General features: G+C 36.9%; 1 protein-coding gene and 1 pseudogene across 3 annotated transcripts in view; both read right to left on the reverse strand.

Moving 5' to 3' along the window:
- FAF1 (Fas associated factor 1) overlaps nt 1–26609 on the reverse strand; it is a 466200-nt gene that overhangs the window by 134505 nt on the left and 305086 nt on the right. For all 3 annotated transcript variants that reach the window (XM_081816911.1, XM_081816912.1, XM_081816913.1), the window contains exon 8: nt 5112–5207. In XM_081816911.1, the coding sequence (XP_081673037.1) occupies nt 5112–5207 (96 nt within the window). The remainder of the gene's footprint in view (nt 1–5111; nt 5208–26609) is intronic.
- LOC145721040 (uncharacterized) lies at nt 6665–14339 on the reverse strand (annotated as a pseudogene).

Here is a 26609-nt window from a genome sequence, read left to right on the forward strand (position 1 = left end):
TAAAGGGGTAAAGGTGTAGGATCTAAAAGGTACACTACATACTCTTCTAGGATACTTAGCCAGGTTCACAGGCTAGTGGAAAGAAACAAAGGTCCAGTCTGATGAATCTTGTCACATTCTCTATCAGCTAAGCTACCATCTCAGCCTTCACTTAGTCTTGCCTAACACTCATCTTTCCCTTTAAGAGGCATCATGTTAAGAAGGGTTGGAGGACACAGAGAAGAAAAAGCCTTGTTCTACATATCATCTTTTCTTCTCACTCCTTTTACCTTATCCACCACATCTAAACAACTCCTCCTAATCCAGTTTTCCAATCAAATAGTAGCCCCTTTCCATAACAACAGAACTTTATATCATACTGGGATAGTGATTTTAATTTTGTGCCTATGTAACTAACTCATTATTCATTTTGTCTTCATAAAGTGTAGAGTTCCCAAATCTCTTAAAATCCAGAAAGCAAAATCCTACAACAACAACATCTTTAAAGGGAGTTATCTAAAAAGTCAATTTTGTTGAAAAAAGTATATTTCAAATATGAATTATTGAAGTATCTGCAAGAATGAGCTGCTTAATTATGTATAAGGAACTCCCAATCTCTTCACATTTTCTTATCAGCCATCTAACAGGTTAGGAAAAGCTTTTTCTAAAAAATGAGATAAACAATCTTTTTTTCATTAATGTTTGCTGATGAGAATACATAATCTCTTGGTTCAGCCATGGCAGCCCTAAATCTCTTTGAATCCAGAGAAGTTATTTACTCAGAATTTAAAAAACAGCTTTAAAAATTTGTGATTCTATTTTGGCTGTTTATTGGCATTCATTTATTCCCATTATCATTTAAGAAACATTTACCAAACCCTAGTAAATGCCACACTGCCTGGACCTATGTGAAAGATACAGTCTATACGCTCTTAAAGAACACTATATAATATATACAGTTAATTGTAATACCTAGTGATAAGTGTTATGACAGGTTAAGTTCAGAGGAGAACATTTAATGCACGAGGAATGGGAAAAATCAGAGCAAACTTCCTAGAGGAGAAAGAACCAAACTGTTTGAGACAAAATTTAGACTCATATATACTCGGCACTAAGGCAAGCTTAAAACTGAAGTAGATGTTCTTTTCATCAACTACTTATATCAAAGCAACAGGTTAAAAGCTAGGGATACAGAGATAGATAAAACATGGTTCAGGCCTTCAAGAAATTCTAAAGGAAGACATAAAAATATACTTATTTGAATAGTCAAAAGGAAAGGGTCATAAAAATCCAATGTATCAGTTCATTTGGGACAGTTTCAAAGAATAGCAGGTCCCTCAGTGATTAGAATGAACAGTTTTTGGCTTGGATTGATAGTGATCATTAATATGGGTGAGGAAATAGGTTTCTGGGGAGATATGGGAAGTTCAATTTTGTACAGAGTGAGTCTGCAGTGGCATTCAGATGGAAATGTTCGGAAGTAACATGATTACTATTTAGCTTGTCTGCCTGTGGTGCAATACCACATACTAATGGTAGGACCACAGCAGACAAGCTAAATACTTGTCTCACCAAGTTTTAAAAATTGAAATACAAATTTTTGGCAATTATCTGTGTTCAATTTCATTTTATTAGGTACAAGATCCTTTATGCAAAGACTTTGCTTTGTTCACAGCCACATTCCTGACATTTAGATCAGTACCAGGCATAGAGGGGCATGTAATCAGAACTTACTGAATGAATACCGAATGACTCTTTTCTGTCGCTTAAACCAAAACCTAGGTAACATTCTTATCGCTTCCTTTTCTCTCCTCCCACAGATCCTATCAGTCACCAGTCCTACTGATCTTCCCTCCAAAGTACTTCCTGAACCCATATCCTTCTCTCTTTTTACAAATTATGTTCTAGTTCAGGATCTCATTATCCTTTAACTGTGCTAGTACAATAGATTCATACCTGATTTTTCTGCCTCCAGTCTTGCTTCCCTTATATCTAGCCTCTGCACAGCAGCAAAGTACTCTTCTCTAAAATGTGTATTTGGGGAAAGAAAATCATTTGTCACTGAAAAGCCTCCTGTGGCTGCCCAAAGTTCAAGTTCCCAACATGACCTGTAAGACCTAAGATCTATTCACCTTCACCTCATCTCTTATCTTTGTCTCCCACTTTATTTTGCACGAACACCAAACTGCACTCATCTCTGTGCATATACTACATCAGATCATGCTGTTTCCTTTGAATGAAATACTATTTCCATATTTCTTCATCTGGCTGACTGTGCCTCATTCTTTATAATTAGATTTGGATATAAATTCCTGTAGTCTTTCTTCATCCTCCTCCCCCAACTCATTCCTCTCTCCCCCACTCCTTCTTCTTTTTAAAAAAATACTCACTCACCAATATTTATTTTGTGGCTGGTATGTGCCAGGTACTACACTAGGTGTTCAGAGGTGCATAAGGCAGACACGGCTTTTGCTTGCAAACATTCTTGAGTGTTATGCCTTCAACCCCCACATTTGTGCCCTAGTATCTTGTGCTTGCTCAATTTTATCATTACATAATATGAAATTACCAGTTTTATATTCATCTGACTAGCACATAGTGAGCATTTAATAGACGTTTCCTTAACTGAAGTTATTAACTAATTAACTAGCATCTACTACATTTTAAGTTTTTTGTTGTTGTTGTTTTGTTTGTTTGTTTTATTCTTGTGGCACTCCCCTCTCTCTTCCACTATCAACTGAGGATTGGACAATTCTCAAGAAGCCTGGGTCTATGGGTCCCTACCCTGTTCCACCCAGGCAGCTGGAGAAAGGAGAGGAAGGTATTAGCTAGGTACTCAGATATGGAAAGATCATTAAAAGGGGGCTCAGGAGCAAGGGAAGGCTGGGAAGGAAAGAAAAAATGGTGAATTATCATAAAAAAATATAGTTGCAGGAGAGGAAGGAGGATGTAAGAAATAAAATTCCCCTAGCTAGAGGACACGTAACTATAATCCATAAAATTCAAAGCTTAAATTTAACTACTGGTCTCAAATATCTTCGTCCTAACTCAAGGCTTCAGACAATCAATAGAAAAATGGTAGTTGTCCTGAAACCTGAAATCATGTAGGAGAAGGGTTAAAAGCAGAAAAAAAAAAGAAGCAGAACCACTGGGTGGAAGCTACAAGGACACAGGTTCCAGTTTAAGGAAGAGATCAACAGACAGAGCTGCTCAACAATGGAACTGGTTGCCTTGTTATTGAAGATAAAACAAAGGTATATTTTGAGGGGATATTTTGAGTGAGCTCTTTTAGCATACAGACTGTGGTCCTAATGATGGGCACCTAGAAGACATTAATGTTTAAATGAATGAGGGATGAATGGATAGAAGAGTGGAAATCAAATTTTTAAAATCCCTTCCAGTTGTATAATTCTATGGCAGCATAAAAGCCTGAGTCACACTTGCCCATTTCTCACCAGTTCCCTAAAAAGGTGATATTTACAGTTAGCCAGGGAAAGAAAAATAATGGTTTCATCACAAATAATCACATTTTAAGATGTTCCCAAGACTGCAGCTCTTTTAGTTTAGCAAAGCCTCCTAATCCCATTCTACCTTCTTCTCTAACCTAAAGAGTATGCCAGCCTTTCATAAACACTATTTCTTACTGTATGGCACTGACTTCTTTTTGCTGAAGGGACCATCCAAATAACACATACAATGGTGAGAGTGAGAGAAGGAAATAAAATGAAGTGAAACAGGTATCTGTCACCTTTCAGAGCACAGAATTTAAAATTTTGGGTGGAGCTAGTTGGCCACCTTTTAATGTAGTAGATTTATCCATTACAGGGTTGAAGCACAACCTACTTCAGCATTAGAAACACACTCACACATTAGAAAGAAGTATTTCAATAAATTATTTCTGGGAATTTCTGCCAAGCAGTGAAACTCAATATCATGTTTTCTTTCATGAGGATTAGTGAGATAAAATGCTAACTAAAATGGTGTGGGCTCTTTAAAGGAAATTAACATTTTTAGAGGCCTAAGAAAACAATACAGTAATATTTGTAGCACGGGAAAACCCTTTCTTCTTTGTGGATTTCTAAAAAAATGTTAAAAACCAGAGTTGCAAATTATCATTTCACAGGATGATCATTTTACAGAATGTAACTTATGCATCCCATTTCCCTTTCACATATTTAAGTGATATAAATACATATTCAGAGGATGGCTGGAGAGGTCCTGTGGCAGCTTCCATAATGAGTGTCCAAAATACAGTCAGTTTAAATAAAAATTCACAACCATATTTTGTATAGAATGTAAATGGAAAAAGGTTTTATTGGACTGAAAAACACTGAGGTAACATTTTTCTGTGCTATTTAGTTATGACCTCTATCACATACACTTTTTAAGTGATGGTGATGATTTTTCTTTAACACATAGTAGGAGCTCAATAAATGCTTTCTAACAGATAAATCGTAATGTCCAAGCTATCTTTCCCATTACCTTTTAATCAAAGTCACAGTTGGACACTGAGTGCTATTGTTGCCATGGAAAAGATACTGTCTTTTAACATTGTTCAGACCCACAAAGACACACACAGGTACATCCCATACCTAAACATGTTCAATCTTATCTGTCCCTCTTCTGTTTCTATAGCACTCTATGTGCTATCTCTGCTTTTATCAGTTTGCCATTATAATTAATTAATCTATCACCTTTGACTCTGAGCACCTTGGTATAGATACATTGTTATTCATCTTTGTTACTTAGTATTAAGCACAATACCTGGTTCACAGAAGGTGCTCTAGCTCAATGAGTTAAAGGACCTTCAGGATCAGTCTTAGTAAATGTACTCAATTATATAGTTGGCAATGAAGAAAATCTGTTGTCAACCTGTCAATTCTAAATAAAACTCATTTCAACCAATCCACCTGAATTCTGTCTGTTGAAACATGAAACTTATAGACCAAGAAGGAGCACATTAACAATAAACTCGCATGAAAAGTTCCTACCTTCAAGAATTTACTGAGATTTTATTCATGCTACATTAACTTATCTATTCATTGCTGTGGCAGATAAAAAAGAATAGGAAGTGGGCAGGCAGGTGGAAGACAGGCTTCCTATTCACCGAAAAGCTTGGCAAACAGGCTTACCTCTTCGGACTGCTCCCGGGTTTGCGCAGGTGAAGCTCTTCTGCCCACTGTAAGTCGATGGCAGGGATAAGACAGCCCTGATTCAGCAAGACACATCTGCAAAAAGAAGAATCCACCATTCGTAAACAAAATGAGGCCATGTCTCACAAAAGCCCCTTTTGATATTTTCTAGATTTCTTTTTTTTAAAAAGATTTTATTCATTTGAGAGAGAGAGAGAGAGCGCACGCACACTCGCACATGAGCAGGGGGAGGGGCAGAAGAAGGAGAAGCAGACTCCCCACTGAGCAGGGAGCCAGCCCGATGCAGGGCTCTATCCCAGGACGCTGGGATCATGACCTGAGCCGAAGGCAGGCACTTAATGGACTGAGCCACCCAGGTGCCCCAATATTTTCTAGATTTCTGAAGTTAGATTAGAAAGCTCACTCTATGCTAATTTGGATGCCTTTTATTTCTTTTTGTTTCTGATTGCTGAGGCTAGGACTTCAAGCACTATGGTGGTAAGAGTGGGCATCCCTCTTGTGTTCCCGATCTTAAGGGAAAAGCGCTCAGCTTTTCCCCAATGATGATGAGATTCGCTGTGGGCTTTTCAAAGATGGCTTTAATGATATTGAGGAACGTTCCCTCTATCCCTACATTCTGAAGAGTTTTAATCAGGAATGGTTGCTGTATTTTGTCAAATGCTTTTTCTGCATCAATTGAGAGGATCATATGGTTCTTGTCTTTTCTTTTATTGATGTGCTCTATCACGTTAATTGATTTGAAAATGTTGAGCCACGCTTGCATCCCAGGTATAAAACCCACTTGGTTGTGGTGAATAATCCTTTTAATGTACTGCTGTATCCCATTAGTTAGGATCTTGTTGAGTATTTTGGCATCCATGTTCATCAATGATGTTGGTCTGTAATTCTCCTTTTGGGGCCAGGGTAATGCTGGCCTCATAGAAGGAGTTTGGAACCTTTCCGTTTCTATTTTTTGGAACAGCTTCAGTAGAATAGGTATTATTTCTTCTTTAAATGTTTGGTAGAATTTGAGAGGTTTTTGATTATTGCTTCAATTTCGTTACTGGTTATTGGTCTATTCAGATTGTCTATTTCTTCCTGTTTCAGTCTTGGTGGTTTGTAAGTTTCCAGGAAGGCATCCATTTCTTCCAGGGCTTAATTTGTTGGCATATAGTTGCTGGTAATGATTTCTAATAATTGTTTCTATTTCCTTGGTGTTGGTCATGATCTCTCCCCTTTCATTCATGATTTTATTAATTTGGGTCCTTTCTCTTTTCTTTTGGGTAAGTTTGGCCAGTGGTTTATAGATCTTATTAATTCTTTCAAAGAACCAGCTTCTAGTTTCATTGATCTGTTCTACTGTTTTTCTGGTTTCTATTTCATTGATCTCTGCTCTAATCTTTATCACAGTAGCCCAGGTATTACATTCCCAGGAAGGCTTTGAAAGTTTGAAATTTTTCCATATATAGCACGTTACAATAGTCAAAGCTATTTTTTTGTTTGTTTGTTTAAACAACAGAAATTTATTTTCTCACAGTCCTGGATGTTGAAAGTCTCAGATCAAGATGTCGGCAGGGTTGGTTTCTTTTTTTTTTTTTCTCTAATCTGCTGTTTTTTTAATTACTTTTTTTTTTAAACATTTTATTTATTTGAGAGAGAGCGAGAGAGAGAGTGAATGAGCAGGAGTGGGGGGGAGGGGCAAAGGAGAGGGAGAGGCCGACTCCTGAGATCATGACCTAAGCTGAAGGCAGACACTTAACCAACTGAGCCACCCAGGCACCCCTCTTTTATTAAGTTTTAATTTATATTTATTTTTTTCTAGCTAGAAACATTTTATTTAAATGTGCCAAATAAAAACCCACATTTTCAGACCACCAGGATGTTAATACATTTAACAAAAATTTATATTATCTTATTGCTGTGAATTTACAGTTATAATCCAGATCCATTTTGACTGGATGATTGAAATAACCCTCCTAAGTCACGCTTTACAGACATCACAAATCCCTTATAATAATGTAAACGAAATAACTCTTTCCTAAAAGGTGAACTTGAGAACTTCACTCTTTCAGGTCTTGCACTTCTTTGTGGACTTCCTGATGGGGAATGACTTCTTTTTGGAGATGGGATATCTGAACTTTGGCTGCTTCTTAGTAGTGAAACAGACCTGGATCTTGACCTTGACCTCGACGGGCATCTTGAACCTTTTATAGAACCAGACCTAGATCTTCTGGGTGAAGCGGATCTTGAAAGAGACACAGATCTTGATGGTTGAGGAGATGCTGATCTTGACCTCCTGCTCCTGCTACATGAGCAAGAGTATCGCCTGCCTCTGGATCTTAAATGTGATCTACACTGTGACCTGCTTCTCCTCTGCTGGCTGTAATGATGACAATCATAAGCATAATGTCCCCTTTCGCCACACTCATAGCATTTATCATTGGGATCAAAGGAACGTTGGGCAGGTGGTCTATCAAAACCAGATCTCCAAAGCATGCCTGTTGATAATTCAACTCTCACTCAGGAACCACAAATCACTCTCCCATCCAGGCCTCAAACTGCATCTTCTGCATGTCTAGGATCTTCAGGTTCCACAAAGGCAAATCCTAGAGGACTTTTCACAATCTACACAGTTCTTAAGGGACCATAATAACTAAAAGCCCTTTCTAACTCTCCTCTGCTGACACTGGTTCCCAGATTACCAACACACACCTTGGTTTTCTCCTCCATACCACCTGTAAGGTGATATGATGCCTGGCCTGCTTGCAGTGCCCAGGGAGTAATACAAAAGCTGCAACACCGACTCAGTCATCAATGGTCCCAGCGGTCTTAAGTTTTTATTTTAATTCCAGCGTAGTCAACATATACAGTGTTATATTAGTTTTAGGTGTACAACAAAGTGATTCAATAACTCCATACATCACCCAGTGCTTATCACAGTAGGTGCATTCCTTAATCCCCATCACCTATTTCACCCATCCCCCCCATCCACCTCCGTCTGATAACCATCAGTTTGTTCCCTATCATTAAGAGTCTGTTTCTTGGTTTGTCTATTTTTTCTTCCTACGCCCATTTGTTTCTTAAATTCCACATATGAGTGAAATCATATGGTATGTCTTTCTCTGCCTGACTTATTTCACTTAGCATTGTACTTTGTAGCTCCATCCATGTCAGTGCAAATGGCAAGATTGGCTGAATAATAGTTCATTGTATATATATGCCACCTCTTCTTTATCCATTCATCAGTCGATGGACACTTGGGCTGCTTCCATAATTTGGCTATTGTAAATAATGCTGCTATAAACATTGGGGTGCATGTATCCCTTTGAATTAGTATTTTTGTATTCTTTGGCTAAATACCCAGTAGGGCAATTGCTGGATCCCAGGGTAGTTCTATTTTTAACTTTTTGAGGAAACTTCATATTGTTTTCCAGACTGGCTGCACAAACTGCACAGACAGTTTGCATTCCCACCAACAGTGTAAGAGGGTTCCCCTTTCTCCACATCCTCACCAACACTTGTTGTTTCTTTGTTTTAGACTTTAGCTATTCTGACAGGTGTGAGATGATATCTCATTGTAGTTTTCATTTGCATTTCCCTGATGATGAGTTGATGTTGAGCATCTTTTCATGTGTTTGTCAACGATTTGCATGTCTTCTTTGGAGAAATGTCTGTTCATGTCTTCTGCCCATTTTTTAATTGGATTATTTGTTTTTGGGGTGTTGAGTTGTTTTAAGTTCTTTATACATTTTGGATGCTAATCTTTTATTGGATACATCATTTGCAAATATCTTCTCCCCTTCAGTAGGTTGCCTTTTAATTTGGTTGATTATTTCCTTTGCTGTGCAGAAGCTTTTTATTTTGATGTAGTCCCGAAGTTTATTTTTAGTCAAGGCTATTTTTCATAAGCAAAAGACTAGTGCTCCAGGAAACCGTAATAGGCCTAAAATAAAGCTAATCATATATATATATACATATATATATAAATATATCTCCACACCCCCACCCACCACCAGTGTGTCTGTTACTTTTCCAATTAGAATAATACTTCAGTTTACTAATTCCCAGGGAAACACTCTATAAATCTTTTCTGGAGGGTATACTGCAATAGTGTTTGCTGAAGGCATTAAAAAGAAAAGTTTCTACAGATGGTAACAATATCATTTATGTTTTAATCATATTAATCCACAATATCAGATTGTTATAGCTTAGGAATCTACAATATATGTAAAGCACGTAGCACAGTAACTGGCACACAAACATTCAGTGAACTCAGTTAATTTTTATTACCATTATGATATATTACCTAAAGAATCTGCCTAGTTTAGCCAACACAATTAAAGCCAAATATATTTACTCCTACTGAAGTTTTTAGTGGGTAGGATATTAAATAACTAATTTGAGGTTTAAATTAAATTTGGGAAAATGTGAGCAAATATGAGTACATGTCACTTTTGTATATTTAGAGGAATTAAAACAATATTAAATAGCCAAAAGAGGGTGTTTTTCTTTGGTGTTCATGAAATGACACATTTGTGTATTTAATGTAATGATGATATCATGTTTCTTTTATTATTATTAGAAATAAAATAGAGTCTCCATTAGCACACTGAAAACACTTTTGGTAACTTTTGGGGAGGTGTGAATTAAACTGATATATGAGGAAACCCAAATATCTGTAAATTTATAGAGACCAACCACGGACACAATAGTGGGTTGGTTATAACTACAATTCAAACGTGTTATAATCAAGCTAATTATCTGAAGACAAATACTGAATGAAAAAGGCAAATGTCACATGAATACACAGGTATTTTCAATCATGTGAGGTGTGTGCTGTCATATAGATTATACTGATAAAAATCATTTGTATTTGATTATTTTTTCTTTAGTCTGGTTAGAGGTTTTTAAATTTTTTTTTTAAATTGGGGTATAACCTTTGCCACTTTAATCATTTTATTTTATTTATGTTTTAAAGTAATAATGTCCATGTCCAATGTGGGGCTCTAACTCACCACCCTGCAATCAAGAGTCTCATGTGCTACTGACTAAGCCAGCCAGGTGCCCCGTGGTTAGAGGTTAGTTAGTTAGTTTTGGCATTTAGATGTTTTGGCATTGTCTCTTACAAATGCTAGAAAACCTGATTAATAATAATAATTTTTAAAAGTAAAACTGTATCAATTCTGTCATTCTATTCAGTCATATTCATCAACATTTGTCACATTTGGCTCAATTTATTTTATTTCAGTATAAACAAAAGCAAAGCTAATTTGTATAAGAAGCACAGGCTAAATTTCAAGTCACGTTACTTTCACAATATTTTTCATTACAAAAAAAAAGTCCTCCTCCCCCACCCTAAAATCCTCTGGTAATGAAATAATAATGATGGTAAATGTCACTGACAATCAGAAGCAGTGTAGTATAATGGAAAGAGACTTGGACTAGGAGCCAGAAAAATCTCAATTCAAGTATTTCCCAGCCTCCTGCACTTGGGGAAGTCATTTCTCTATTCTACTCCAGAATTTTCCATTTATTGAGGTGAATAATCCCTGCCTTAACTACCTCAATTGACTTTTGAAAGGGTTAAATGTATTAAGGTAAGTAAAAGCTGGCTTTGAAACTACTGAATAAGCAGAAGACCTGTTATCATTCCAATGATCATCATTTTTAGGACCTGGAGAAAAGAGATGATGATTAGATTCTACTGTGACTACCTTTGCGTAACAGCCTAATCATGTATAAATTAAAAGACATACTTTAGGAGAAGCTGGAGGAAAGTGCTCATTAAAAGTACACAGTACTGGGCGCCTGGGTGGCTCAGTCGTTAAGCGTGGGCCTTCAGATCAGGTCATGATCCCGGGGTCCTGGGATCGAGCCCCACATCGGGCTCCCTGCTCCGCAGGGAGCCTGCTTCTCCCTCTCCTTCGCTCCCCCTGCTTGTGTTCCTGCTCTCGCTCTCTGTCAAATAAGTAAATAAAATCTTAAAAAAAAAAAAAGTACACAGTACTACAGATGGGCTGCTCCTCAATGGGCTTCTCTCCACAGTTTTCAACATTAACCTTCCCCATAGCTGCTAATAATTCCTGAAGAGGAGAGCGGCGAGCACTTTCTCCTTAGCCTACAGCTGACCAAGTGGGCCTCTGCATCACTCTATTTCAGATCCTACTAATCACAATACACTGGGAAGTTAAAGGGTCAGGAATTTCTGAGTTACTATACGTCCAGTGTGGATTAAATAGAAGTGTGTCCTAAAGGAACACATATACCAGTTAGAAAGACAAAAGATGCACATAGGAACAGGCACAGAAAAAGGAATACAAGGGAGGAAAGATGGGGCAGTCTCTGTAGGGCTAGCAACCCCTTGGAAGGGACAATAGTTACTCAGACAGTGACTTCAAGAATTTAGGGCTAAAGTAAATGTTTGATGGGACTCATAACCTAAATTTACATAAAAGATGTGAAGTCAGAAGGCTGAGTTGTCCAATGACTATGGACAAAATCACTTAGAATTTCTGTATTTCAGTTTTCTTATTTAGAGAATGGTGTAATAGAACCCGTCCTTAATTTACAAAATAGGGTAATCAATCTGTTCTCTCTCACAGAGTTGGTATGAAGATCCAATAAGATTGAGATAATGTATGTGAAACCAAATGGTTATACAATTGTAAAGGATTGATATTATTATCATTGGGGTATTTATTTTGCAAGGAATTGGAAAAAAAGATTAGGGCTGCAGGTTTGTTTGACTTTATAGTTGAAGGGGGTTACCTTAAAAAATTTAAATTTGCATACATTATATTAGTTAATTAACCTATACATAATGGTACTCTCTCTGTCACAAGATAGCTTTAACCTAATATAATGAAGAACTGTGACTCATTTGCAAAATCTATTTCAAGGCTTTATTCAGTTTTTTTCCTGGCCATGTTAGACTGTAATTCTCTGACTTTCCATTATTGCAGATACAGAGGTTCAAAACAGAGTCACAAATTCAAAATGAAGTCATGGCAAAATTCCTTTATTATTTAATTCTATACCTTTAAATAAATAAAGCATATCTGAGAGTATAATCTTCTGAATGCTTAGGGATGGAGAAAGGTTGAGGTAAAAGAATTTTACTCTCACTGACTATTATATGTATTAAATGGGTCATGGGTTTAATTAAATTAAACTATTATATATGTAAATGGGTTATGTTGTTGAAAGGCAACATAGAAAGTCTTCGTAATACATGTTTACGAAGACTTTCTTTTCTTTTTTTACGAAGACTTTCTTTTCTTAAAGAGTAATTTTAGGTTTACAACAAAATTAAGAAGAAAGTACAGAGATTTCTCCTATACTCCCTGTCCTCAAACATGCATAGTCTCTCCCATTATTAACATCATTCACCAGAATGGTGTTTTTTACCAAGGATAAACCTACATTGACACATTGTAATTACTCAAAGTCCATAGTTTACAATAGGGTTCACTCTTGGTGTTGTACATTTTATATGTTTGGAAAAAGGTATAATGGCATTTATCCATTGTATAATGTCATACAGAGTATTTTCACCACTCTAAAAATCCTCCATGCTCTGACTATTCATCTCCACCTCCCCTCACTGCCCTTGGCAACCACTGGTCTTTTTCCTGTCTCCATAGTTTTTTCTTTTCCAGAAGGTCATTCCAAATTGGTCTCTTTCAATTAGTGATATGCATTTAAAGTTCATCCATGTCTTTTCATGGCTTAAAATCTCATTTCCTCTTAGTATTGAATGATATTCCATTGTCTGGATGTACCACAGTTTGTTTATCCATTCGCCTACTGAAGGATGTCTTGGTTGCTTCCAGGTTACAGCAATTATGAATAAAGCAGCTATAAACATCTGTGTGTCGGTTTCTGTATGGAACTAAATTTACAACTCCTTTGGGTAAATAGCACGAAGCACATTCTAGGTCACATGGTAAGAGTATGTTTAGTTTTCTAAGAAACTACCAAATCGTATTCCAAAATGGCTGTAACATTTTGCATCCCTACCAATAGTGAATGAGAGTTCCTATTGCTCCACATCCTCACCAGCATTTGGTGGTGTCAGTGGTCTGGAATTTGGTCATTTAAAAGGTGTTTTTTGTTTGTTTGTTTGTTTTGTTTTAAGTGGGGGGGTAGAGGCAGAGAAAGAGAGAGAGAATTTTTTTAAAAGATTTTGAGAGAGAGAGAGAACACAAGCAGGAGGAGGGGCAGAGGCAGAGAGAGAGAGGAACAAGCAACTTCCTGCTGAGCAGGGAGCCTGATGCAGGGTTGATCCCAGGACCCTGAGATCATGACCTGAGCCAAAGTGAGATGCCTAACTGAGCCATCCAGGCACCCTGGGAGAGACAGAATCTTAAGCAGGCTCCATTTCCAGCATGGAGCCTTATGCGGGGCTCAATCTCACAACCCTGAGATCATGACCTGAGCCAAAATCAAGAGTTGACAGACTGAGCCACCCAGACACCCCTTAATGGGTAGTTTTTAAATTTGCATTTCCCTGATGACATATGATGTGCAGCATCTTTTCATATGCTTATTTGCCATCTGTATATCTTCTTTGGTAAGATGTCTGTTAAGGTCTTTGGCTCATTTTTAAATTGGGTTGTTCATTTTCTTGTTGAGTTTTAAGAGTATCTTTTGTAGATCTTTTCTACCAATTTGTGGTTTATCTTCTGATTCTCTTGAAAGCAAGGACTTCTAAAGTCTGAGTGTCTTGAGTTCGAATTCACTTCTGGTAGTTATTGTTCTATTATTTACTCCAATCAATATTTCATATCTCAAACCTCAGCTTCTTCTATAAAAATGGGTAATATTTCCTTTTCCTAAAAGGCTTTCTGTAAGATGGCTTTAATGAGAATTGATTTGCCAAACAGTAGATATCCCACCAGTTTGTAAATACTCTTAAGGCCTATTTGAAGTTTTTTTTTTTTTTTTCTTATAGAAAGTATTTAGTATTTTCTTAGGAACATATTAACTATGTCAATGATTCTCAAAATGTGGTTTATAGACACAGGGTTCTTGAGATCCTTTTAGAGGTTCCACAAGGTCAAAATCATTTTCATAATAATATTTAGATGGTATTTGACTTTTTCACTGTTTTTACACTGACAGTGAAAAAGCAATGGCGGGCAAAACTGTTGGTACCTTAACACAAATCAAGGTAGTGACACCAAACTGTGTAAAAGTCTCCACTGCCAAACTCACTGTAAAAATGCCAGTTTAACTTAAGAATGTTCCTGCTGAATCAGTAAAAAATATTACTTTTAATTAAACTTGACTCTCGAGTACACCTCTTTTAATATTCTCTATGTGACAAATGGGAAGTATGTATAAAACTCCTGCTGCATGAAGAAGTATGATGGTTGTGTTGAGGAAAAAGCACTTGTGTAATTGTTTGACTTGTGTGCTGAATGAACTACTTTTTTCATAGAACACTATGATTACTGAAATGACTGGCAGGCAAACTATGGTTATTTGGACTTAAGTAATATTTGACAGGATTTTCTTCCAAAATGAATTAAGCAAGCCTGTTACTTTAAGGAACAGGTCTGGGAGTATTAACTGCCCATGACAAAATTTGAGTTTTCAAGTAAAAATTAAAATTTTGGAAAACTTATCAGCCACCAAAAATATAACAGCTTCCTAATGCTTAAAGACTTTCCTCCCCCCCCTTTTTTTTTTAGATTTTGGTTGTGTGGGTTTTTTTTAAAGATTTTATTTATTCATTTAACAGACAGAGACACAGCAAGAGAGGGAACACAAGCAGAGGGAGTGGGAGAGGGAGAAGCAGCTTCCCACTGAAGCAGGGAGCCTGACATGGGGCTCAATCCCAGGACCCTGGGATCATGACCTGAGCCAAAGGCAGATGCTTAACGACTGAGCCACCCAGGTGCCCCTAAAGATTTTGTTTTTAAGTAATCTCTACACCCAACATGGGGCTTGAACCCACAATCCTGAGATCAAGAGTCACATGCTCCACCAACTGAACCAGTCAGGCACCCCCTTAAAGACTTTTCTGATGAGGTCCGTGGTGATATTAACAGGTTTATATATATATATATATATGGAATAGCTTACTGTTAGAAAATCTGCATAACTTAGAGGATCAATACTCTCCAAATGAACAATGAATACATGATGTTATAAAATTATGCATTGGTAAAGGATCTATTTAAAGTGCAAGACAAATCAATGGATCTTACTGTGACAGTACAAAAAGTATATTGATATGGCTCAGATTCCATATCAAAACTAACATTTAGAAAACTATCACTTTGAGTTCTGGTTTAATATCAAAGAAGAATATCCACAATGATCTGAAAAGACTATTAAAATACTCCTCCCTGTTATCAAACTCAACACCCAAAGAACAAATAATCCAATCAAGAAATGGGCAGAAGACATGAACAGACAATTTTCCAAAGAAGACATCCAAATGGCCAACAGACACATGAAAAAGTGCTCAACATCGCTCGGCATCAGGGAAATCCAAATCAAAACCTCAATGAGATACCACCTCACACCAGTCAGAATGGCTAAAATTAACAAGTCAGGAAACGACAGATGTTGGCAAGGATGCAGAGAAAGGGGAACCCTCCTACACTGTTAGTGGGAATGCAAGCTGGTGGAACCACTCTGGAAAACAGTATGGAGGTTCCTCAAAAAGTTGAAAATAGAGCTACCGTACGACCCAGCAATTGCACTACTGGATATTTACCACAAAGATACAAATGTAGTGATCTGAAGGGGTACAAGCACCCCAATGTTTATAGCAGCAATGTCCACAATAGCCAAACTATGGAAAGAGCCAAGATGTCCATCAACAGATGAATGGATAAAGAAGATGTGATAGATATATATACAATGGAATATTATGCAGTCATCAAAAGGAATGAAATCTTGCCATTTGCAACGACATGGATGGAACTAGAGGATATCATGCTAAGCGAAATCAGTCAATCAGACTAAGACAAGTATCATATAATCTCACTGATATGAGGAATTCTTAATCTTAGGAAACAAACAGGTTTGCTGGAGTGGTGGGGGGTGGGAGGGATGGGGTGGCTGGGTGATGGACACTGGGGAGGGTATGTGCTATGGTGAGCGCTATGAATTGTGTAAGACTGATGAATCACAGACCTGTACCTCTGAAACAAGTAACACATTAGATGTTAAAAAAAAAAAAAAAGTAGGAAGGGAAAAATGAAGGGGGGAAAATTGGAGGGGGAGACAAACCATGAGAGACTATGGACTCTGAGAAACAAACTGAGGGTTTTAGAGGGGAGGGGGGTGGGGGGATGGGTTAGCCCGGTGATGGGTATTGAGGAGGGCACATACTGAATGGAGCACTGGGTGTTACATGCAAACAATGAATCATGGAACACTACATCAAAAACTAATGATTATGTTGACTAACATAACATAATAAAATAAAATTTAAAAAAATAAAATAAAATACTCCTCCCTGAGAGCAACCCACATGAATGACCTCTTAGATCCCTTCTAGCTCTTATGAACTATAATCTTAATGCATTACTAAGAAGATTCAGTTCAGTCACCCGCAGGATCCTTGCCCTGCATGTGATACACTTAGTGACACAACCTAAAAATTATAAAACGAGAGCTTCACTATTTATATCTTTTTAAAAAGATTTTATTTATTTATTTGAAGAGAGAGAGAGACAGAACACGCACCCATGAATAGGGGGAGGGGCAGAGGGAGAAGCAGACTCCCTGCTAAGCAGGGAGCTGAAGGCAGATGCTTAACTGACTGAGCCACCCAGGTGTCCCAAACAGCTTTTAAAAATTAGTTTGTAAAATACAATTGCCTTGTGTTTTAAAAAATAATATAAGAAAAAAATTTAAAACCATATTTCAAGCTTGTCACCATCCTGACAAGGCAGCGGCATGGTTCCATCTAGGAACCTAGTTCCATCTAGGTTTGGGAGTCTTACTGGGCATCAGCATTGAATACAATCATTGTAGTACAATGAAGATACACACACACGTATCACTGATTATTACTTTATTGAGTTATAACTGACCTACAATAAACTATACACATTTTGAAATATATAATTTGATATGGTTTGGAATATATATACAAATACCCATGAAATCACTCAGTAGTTTTAAAAAATACTTTAATAATAATTGCTATTATTGAGAGCTTAATATATACTGGTATTATGTGTGTGCTTTATATGCATTACTCCACTTAACTGTCACAATAACCCTGCTTGATAGGTATTATTATAATCCCCATTTTAAAGATAAGGATACTAAGCCTTACACAGATTGCCCAAGGTCACACAGCTACTGAGTAGTGAGCCAAAACTCAAACTCAGAAAGATTTATCTCAGAGGCATTTAGAAATAATTCAATCAAACAACTATTAAGGCCCTACTATATGTTGTCTGAGGGACTGATAAACAAGAATACTTTCTTTGGCTTAATCAAAATAGCTATTCCTGGATACCATCAATTTGTCAAGTACTATATTTTAAGTGCTTAATATATATCTACCATATATGATAATCCTGCAAATTAAAGATAAACATGATTGCATAGATCACGAAACAGCCTTGGAGGGGTAGAATAACTTGTCTAAGACTAATTAACTACTAAGTGGCAAACCAGATTTTATTCCAAAAGCCATGGAGTTTTAACTACATCACACATTTCTGACCAACCCAAAGCTTTTTATGAAAAAGAAGCCCTAAAGATAACTGCTGGATCACCCCCTTTAAAATTTTCAGATGCTCTTCAGCTAGACAGATTAAAGTAGTTAGAAGCCAAACTGAATCATGAGGCTGAAGTTTCATTTACTGCCAACCAGAGTGCAAATCAAAAAAGCTTATTTATTCACAATCCAAGTTTTTTTTTTTTTTTAAATCACTTATGTGTTAGAAAAGTCACAGAGCTTTAATTTGTGGCAGGTTGAAGCAAGCTTATTAAGAATGTTAGTTACCAAGTGCACATCCACTTGTCTGGACTAGCCCACTGCCACATTCTTGTAGCAGGGTTAAATAGCAGTTTAATTACCTCATTAAAAAAAAAAAGGCACACTGTTAAAAAGGAAGTGACTAATAATAATCTGGAACCAATGGAATGGTATATTATAAGACATGTGGAGGTCAAGATCAATTATCTACAAAACTCTTGTGTAAACAGCTTAAAAACTGTATTCTCACCCTGGCCTTGCTGTATTAGAGTCCTCAACTGATTTGGCAAGTTGGTAAGGTTTAATGAAATAAATACCAACAGTAGCAAATTCTGAGACTTTCTGCTGTGTACAAAAACAAGAATGCTATCTATCATGCAAGCAAGCAGAGTTGAAAGAAACAAGGATGGCTGCTGTAGATGGCTTCATTTTAGACTCATAAGGTATTAGAGTTGGAAGGGTCTTTGAATTCATCAATTGCTCATATCCCAACAAGGAGACCACAGATCTTTTTTTCTTTTTAAGAAGGCACCACACCCAGAGTGGAACCCAATGGGGGGCTTGAACTCACATGAGATCAGGAGTTGGATGCTTAACCAACTGAGCCACCCAAGAGCCCCAGAGACCACAGATCTTTAAGTCTTAGCTGAGTTAAGTGCTGCCACCATACTATCTCCATCAAGCATCCCTTGTTCCATTCAAAGCTAGTAATGGGACTCCCCTGAGAGTTTATCACCAGCCTACTCTTAAGCATCTTCTATCAGTAGCCCCATCATCTCTAATAGATTCCAAATGAAAGGTAGTTTCTCACAAGAAGATCTAGTCTAATACTACTATTTAAGGGGAAACTGAGACATAGAGAGGTAAAGTTGCTTGCCCCAAGTCACAGCTTAATGATAGCACAAGCATGTTCTCTTGACTCTTACTCTGTTCTTCAAAGATGTTATAGCTAGTTGCAAAATACTATATTTTGTTTTAATTATCCCAAATTTCTAAAAAAAAATTTTTAGGAAATATATATGAAAATAATTTAAAATGCTCCTGACTTGTTTTCTTGTTTGTTTCTTTTAATCTAACAGATACATGAAAAGATGTTCAACATGATTAATCATCAGAGAAATGCAAATCAAAACCACAATGAGATACCATCTCACACCAGTCAGAATGGCTAGTATCAAAAAGACAAAAATAACAAGTGTTGGCAAGGAAGTGGAGAAAAGGGAACCCTTGTGCATTGTTGATGGGAATGTAAATTGGTACTGTGGAAAACAGTATGGAGTTTCCTCAAAACAAAAAACAAAAAACCTAAAAATAGAAATACCTTATGATCCAGTAATTCCACTTCTGGGTATTTACCCAAAGAAAATGAAAACACTAATTTGAAAAAATATAGGCACCCCAATGTTTATTGCAGCATTATTTACAACAGCCAAGATATGGAAGCAACCTAAGTGTCCCTCAATAGGTGGATGGATAAAGGAGATGTGGTAAATATATATACAATGGAATATTAGTCATAAAACAGAATGAAATCTTGCCATTTGCAACATGAATGGCCTAGAGGGTATTACACTAAGTGAAATAAATCAGACAGAGAAAGACAAATACCATGTGATTTCATTTACAAATGGAATCTAAAACACAAAACAAAGGAACAAACAAAAAGAAAAACAGATTCATAAATACAGAGAACAAACTAGTGGTTGCCAGAAGGGAGGGGAGTAGGGCGATGGCTGAAAATAGGGGAAGAAGATAAAGAGGTACAAACCTCAGTTATGAAATAAATAAATCACAGGGATGAAAAGTACAGCACAGGGAATATAGTCAATAATACTGTAATAACTTTGTATGGTGACAGACAGTAAATACACTTACCATGGTGAGCATTTTGTACTGTATATAATTGTACATCTGAAATTAAATGTCAACTATACTTCAATTAAAAAAAACAAAAAAGAAAAAAGGAATTTCAAATAAATAATGATTTGAGACTGATCTTTGAGGAAATGACTGTCAAAATAAATAGCAGTTCCTAATGCAGTGGTATGCAGAAATGCCTTAATGAAGCAACATATTTGTGGCATTCTTGGATAACTACACTCTCAATTATAAGCTATATAAGCTGGGCATATTCTTGGGTCCTCAGTGAACATTTGCAGAGGACAATTTTCAATAAAAAGATTGCATTATAATATTTTTAATTTATTTTGGTTCCATTTAACCAATAGTTAGTGTCATAAGTTACATGTGAATATTCCCAAGATGTGAACTGTAGCTTTGACAAGTTGTAAATTCTACATAACATACTTAAATTGTCTTTTTGTACAAAGAATACATTTATTAAAAGTTTTGAAAATATTTTTGAAAATATGCTGGGATTTTTGAAAACAAGGAGAATCACCTGATGATACTTTTACACATTATAACTGCCTACCTTCATACTTCCCTGCACTGGTCCAACATTATCCAGCATTCTATCAAAGAGAGGTTGCTCAAGACAAAAGTTTTCTTTTTTAAAGTCTTCTATTGCATCCCAGCTCCTAAAACTAGACTATACCATAAGGAGATAAAGATTTACCCACTGCAGCAGAATTAACAAAATTTCTAAAAAGATATACTTTTATAAAACTAAATATATAGACAATAACAACATTCTTGCATTTCATTATTTGATTCCAGTGAGTACACTAGATGAGCTTCTGAAGTACTTCAGAATACTAGAGTACTTCTGAACATTAAGTTATATAAGAATATAGCCCTATCAGACCAGCCTAACGCTGCCTACTGGCATAATTTTCCTCATACCTATTTAGCGAGAATGGTTAGGTTTACCTCTATAAAGATACAAGCTCAGGCAGGCAGACTAGTTATTATTTGCAAGACAACTTTAAGCCAAAGAAGCTATTTCATCTGAATCAAGCGTTCTGTTTTAAAGTCTGCTACTTTGCACAGGGGCCAATAATCCATGCTGTGAATTAAAATGGCACTTGTCTCTCAGTTCCAATCTCTAGAGCTGGCTCATTTAATTGCTTATGAGCACCCTCTGGTGGAGGGCAGAAAAGAGAAAAGAACCTATTTAAAAAATCCACTGCTTCTGAAACCCACTGGACAGGTGAGGGGAAAGAAAGTAATCTGAAACGTGCAGATTTCTCTTTAACTTGCCCTTCTTCCCCATAATTACTTATAATTTAGAACTAGTTGCTGAGTAAGTTATATGAACCATATAGTTACCCAAAGTCTATAACTTAATTATGCAATAAACATTTAAGTTCCCATTGTGTCAGGCATTTGGATACAGATAACCTGGCCTTGGATCCTGGCTTTGATATTTAATACATTTCCCAGGGAAGCTGCTTGACCTCATAAGACCCCCCAGTTTCCTCATCTGAGTAATGGGAATAATATCTTTATTGACAGCATTAAAAAGATGGGAAGTGAATAAGTGCCAAGCATAGTGGACTTAATTTTTCAACTAAAACAACAACAACAAAAAAGCACACACTTCATCTTTGGTTCTTTGTCAGAAGAAAGGATTATCATATAGGTGTTTTCAGATGCAATGCCCAATTATTTCTGTCTTTAAGAATTTAAGCCTAGATGACAGTACTGATATCAGATAAGTGTTTAATAACACCTTATGTCAACTACATTTAACTTAATTGATATGTGTTCTGAAATATACACAGAACAGCCTAATGTACTACTTAAACTTTTCCACATCAAAGGTATCCATAAGATGTGGACTAATACTTAATAAAATATTTTCTTCCTAGGTGAACAAGCTAAGCTTACTTAGGGGTTTCTTATCTACTCTCAAGACCTTGTATGACATTCTTCTAAGTATCACCCAGTGAGGAGTATGTTTGTTTAGATATATTTTGGCTCTGAGTGAACCTAAGAGCCCATCTCTGACATTCACTACCTGTTTATGACAGATTTTTTTAAAAAGATTTTATTTATTTGAGAGAGCACGAGAGAGATCACAGAGGCAGAGGGAGAACAGACTCGCCTCTGAGCAAGGAGCCCGAGGCGGGGCTTGATCCCAGGACCCTGAGATCATGACCTGAGTCGAAGGCAGCCCCTTAACTGGCTGAGCCACCCAGGCGCCCCATGACAGATTTTTATAAGGATATTTTACAAGGGATGTCCAAAAGTGGAAACTTGCTACAGGTTTCCCATTTAATTCCTATGAGATTAACTTAACCAAGATTGAAGGAGAGGAAAACAGCCTGCGGGGAGTAGTGGGGGTTGGGGCGCAGGGGAGAGGAAAGGAGTGCTCCTGTCTGCTGCAGTGACTGCAGGAGACTAGTTAAGCCTACGAAGGACTTTCAGCTTAAATACATTTAACCAGCCCGTAAGCTACTCCTCTTTTGTCACCACCATTAAAGCAAATCAAGTATTGTTCTTTTATGTCTTAAGGCTGCATGGTGCCCTTTTAAGACTTTCTCCCATCAATGCTGCCTATGATATGATTCCATGTGTATAAAAATACTGGAGGGCTAATACACTGAAAGAACACTGTACATAGATAAAAGGATGTGGATTAAAATTCTAACTCTGCCTCTTACTGTGTGACCTTGATCAACTCTCTTCTCTTAGCTTCATCACCTGTAAAATGAAAAAAAAACATGACTAGGTGATTTCTAAGTTCCTTTATCTCACTCTGAACAAATCTTTCAAGGCCACTGCTTACCCATCTTTCCAGCTATTATCCCTCACTACTTTTTTGTACTATATACACATTTGTTTGCTCAATGAACCAAAAATATGCCTTGCACTTACCTACTCCTAGGCTTTTGCTCATGCCATTACTCTTGCCTGGGTTTCCCTCCCCATTCTCTTCTACCTGTCTGTTTCATAGGTATGTTAGGATCATATGAGAAAAGTGAAAGCACTTCAAACCTCAGCTCAATCACGTTCCTTAAGGCCCCTATAACCTCCCAATCTCAAAATTTTCTCTGTTCTCTAAAATAGCTGGTATCATTTAAAAAAATTTTTTTTAAAGTTAAGCTCTAAGCCCAATATGGGACTTGAACCCACAATGCTGAGATCAAGAGTCACACGCTCCACCAACTGAGCCAGCCAGGTGCCCCAAAAAACACCTGGTATCTTTCGGTAGTCAATCATACCTCGTGAAACTTGGCCAAATCTTCCAGAAATAAACATCTTTTAGTCAGCCAGTTCCTGAGGGGAGGACCAGAATCCCAGGTGAGAGCTGAGTAGAAGGAGGCAGTGGGAATTTTATAAACAGAAGTCTTACATGGGTAGATCAGGGTCTGGAATAAAGGGGTGAAAAGCTTGGCCCAGGAATTGGACCCCCTGAAGGAAGGGCCAAATATCTAGGAATCAAAGCTCTGTTATCCTACATTTGTGGAAGTCTGTCCAGGCCCTTGCCCTGTATGCCATTTCTGTCACTGGGGAAGAGGTAGCCCCAAAGGCAGCAATACTGTTTCAATGGGTGCAATGGATTGGGGGACCTGCTGTTCTAGGAGACAAAAGAGAGAGAAAGTGTCCCAATGAATAAGGAAGGAATCTCACCAAAATGTACTCCCCTGTCTCCTGAATCATTTATATTTGTAACAAGGAAGTTTCTGGGGAAACCTGTGTCACCATAAGACAATTTCTTTGGTAATCATTGTCACTGTACTTCCTCAGAGAGGTATAAAAGCATAGTGATTATGAACTTGAACTCCAAAGTCACACTGCCAGTATTTGAAATCCTGACTCTGCTGGCTAATAGCTGTGTGACTTTAGACAACTCTCTTATCTTCTCAGTTCCTCAATTCCCTCCTCTGTAAAGTTTCTAAGTCATAAGACTGTTGTGAGGATTAAAGAGTGTCTCTGTGTGTGTGTGTGTGTCATATATACATATGGTAGGGATTTTGCTATATAACTCTGGGGAGTAGACAAACAGAGAGTACTAAACCTGTCTTAAGTAGAGTACAAAATGCAACTTTATTCATTCACTTAACTAATAGTTACTGAGCATCCACGAGGAAATCAGCTGAGTGCTAGGGATACAGCCAATGGTGAACAGTTTCTCTTTTGATGAAGTTAATAACCATTGGTTTGTGAATAAAGTATATACATGTTAGCTCTATTTTATCCTGCTATATCTGATCTTTGTTATCCCCTTAGTGAGAATGTACCTGGCATATTTGCCGAGTCCCATTCCACAGGAAAAAAAATTGAGGTTCTTATTTTTTACCCAAGATCACAAAGCTAATAAATACAGCAGAGTCAGGACTAACATGTTGACTCCTACCTAACCTTTTTTTTTTTTTTAAATGACATCACCTCCACTTTAAATGTGAACCAACCTGGCTAGCTTGTTAAGCCTCTAAATTATTGGGTGTGGGAACATGGTAAAGTTAAATTATGAAAAAAACTTAAAAGTCTCCAGGTATCATCAGATCACCTGAAATCATAACTCTATTTCAAGCCAAAGAAAGGCAATGAAGGAAATAAAGAGAGCACTATATGTTGCAAAATCTCAACTGTTTTTTGCACAGTTAGCTTCTAAAGCCTGGACATTTGTAAAGAAAAATCATACTTTAACTCATCTATACTTCTCAGGTCAGGCAAACATAGTCATTATGTCATTTGAATTATTTTTAAGGAAGTTTTTAAAGTATATTTTAAAAATACTACTGTCAAAGAAAATGACAATGGCTGGTGTCTGGAAAGCAGACTGGAAAAAGGCTTATCAAATCTTCCACTCAAGAAATAAGAGTACTCTTATACCTGTCCAAGGAAGTGTTTGCAGCAGTGTTGTTATGATGCCCTGCAGTTCATTCAGCTCATTCACATATATTCTCCTGTCTCATATGGGTCAGTCCAATACTCTGAATACTTTTCAAAGTAACTGAAAACCAAACTCTCAAACATTAATTGTGAAAGTATTCTTTCCGAGAAGATAATGTAATTTTCTATACAATACTTGAGATCTCATACCATAATGGCTTACCAAAACAAGAAGAATGAAAAAAACAAAACTTTTGTTACCAAAACTACTTAAACAAATACCAAAAAGCCACATGTTAAAGTAAAAACAAATGCCTGTCTTCCAACAATTTATATTTTGTGATAATTATTATTGTTGTTATTGTTTAATTAGGCTTATAAAAATATCTCTTGAAAGGTATTTAGCAGTTTAGGTTAAATGGGTAAAAAAATCTATCTTGGGTGCAGTGTGTTCAGGTTATAAAAGCACCAGTGCTTATTTTATCTGCCCACAAAGTGTTGCTGAGATAATTACTGCTGACAGCTTTATTCAAGGTTCATTTCACTTTTTCTGCTATTTTTCTCTGGTTAGAAGTTCAACAGAGCCCATGGGAAGCCACACCCCTCACACCTGTTAGGCTTCTTCATGTTACGGAGGGCCAGTATGGACATGTCACTTCAAATTAGCATTGTACCAGGGCGCTAACTGTGACAATTACTTATCACAGGTTTAACTAAAAAAAAAAAAAAAAGTTTCTAATTCAACCACAAAAACAGTGTCACAGAATGTAATTTAAACCTGTAAAAGCAGGTTGCACAAAGAACATTCAGAGAGCAGCAGAAAAGGTTCCCAGGGTCGAGCTTTGTGCTATATCTGAATTATGCAGGAATGCTCTGCAACCGAACATTTCCTTTAAAACAAAACAAAACCAAAAAAGTAAACAAGGAAGAGCCAGCAATTATACTTTAACAGTGGGCCTAAGTTTTCTTCATGGTTTTCTCTCAAGCTTGAATATGTGATTCATTTTGTTGATTCTTTTTGTGTCATGTAACTAGTTCAATAATGAAATTTCCAGTTAAAGCAGCTACTTCCAGATTTACGAAAGGAATACATAGCTTTAAAACCAGGTAGGAAGGAAGCATTAATTCTCTCCTAATGTTTGTGTTTTTTTCCATTTACAAACCAGAAAATTATCATTAGAGAGGGCAGACATTAACATAAAAAGAAAAAGGAAAAACCTCACACTCTTAAATGTGTTTTAAGCTAGTTATTATAAGCCTCTCTGTTTCAAGTGCTAAATAATCTCAGAATTATGCCACCTCTGAAAGACCTGGGATGGTTGGAGGTGGTTAATATGGACTGCTGTGAGGCTAATTGTGGATCTTGAGTTAATTACTCTCCCCTGATAGGGGATTTTAAAAATAAATAAAATGGTCTTTTACTCCATTTTTACTTCGATTTGTATTCAAGGAAACACTGAATGATGATGGCTAAACTCTGGATACTTCACTATTTGTTGCTATTATTTAGATGAAGATCCAGAAAGTCTAGGAAATAAACATGTCCATATCATAATCAATGCTAATATGCACTAACAAAGCAACAATGAATGGATCCGTATTCGTCAAAACATGCACAATTTGACTAACAAATGCCTAGTGTCCATTACCTGACCAAAGTTAAAAGGAATTCAGTGTTGTTTCACAAACACAAACACATATGCATACACACACCAACAACTTGGCTGAAAGCTATAAGTCAGAGCTTGTAGAAACTAGCTTTGAAACAGAATCTAGAAGTATTTTTTTTAATTTTTTTT

The sequence above is a fragment of the Leptonychotes weddellii genome, chromosome 4 (assembly GCF_054177405.1).
Source record: "Leptonychotes weddellii isolate Sample4059 chromosome 4, ASM5417740v2, whole genome shotgun sequence".
NCBI classification, from domain to species: domain Eukaryota; kingdom Metazoa; phylum Chordata; class Mammalia; order Carnivora; family Phocidae; genus Leptonychotes; species Leptonychotes weddellii.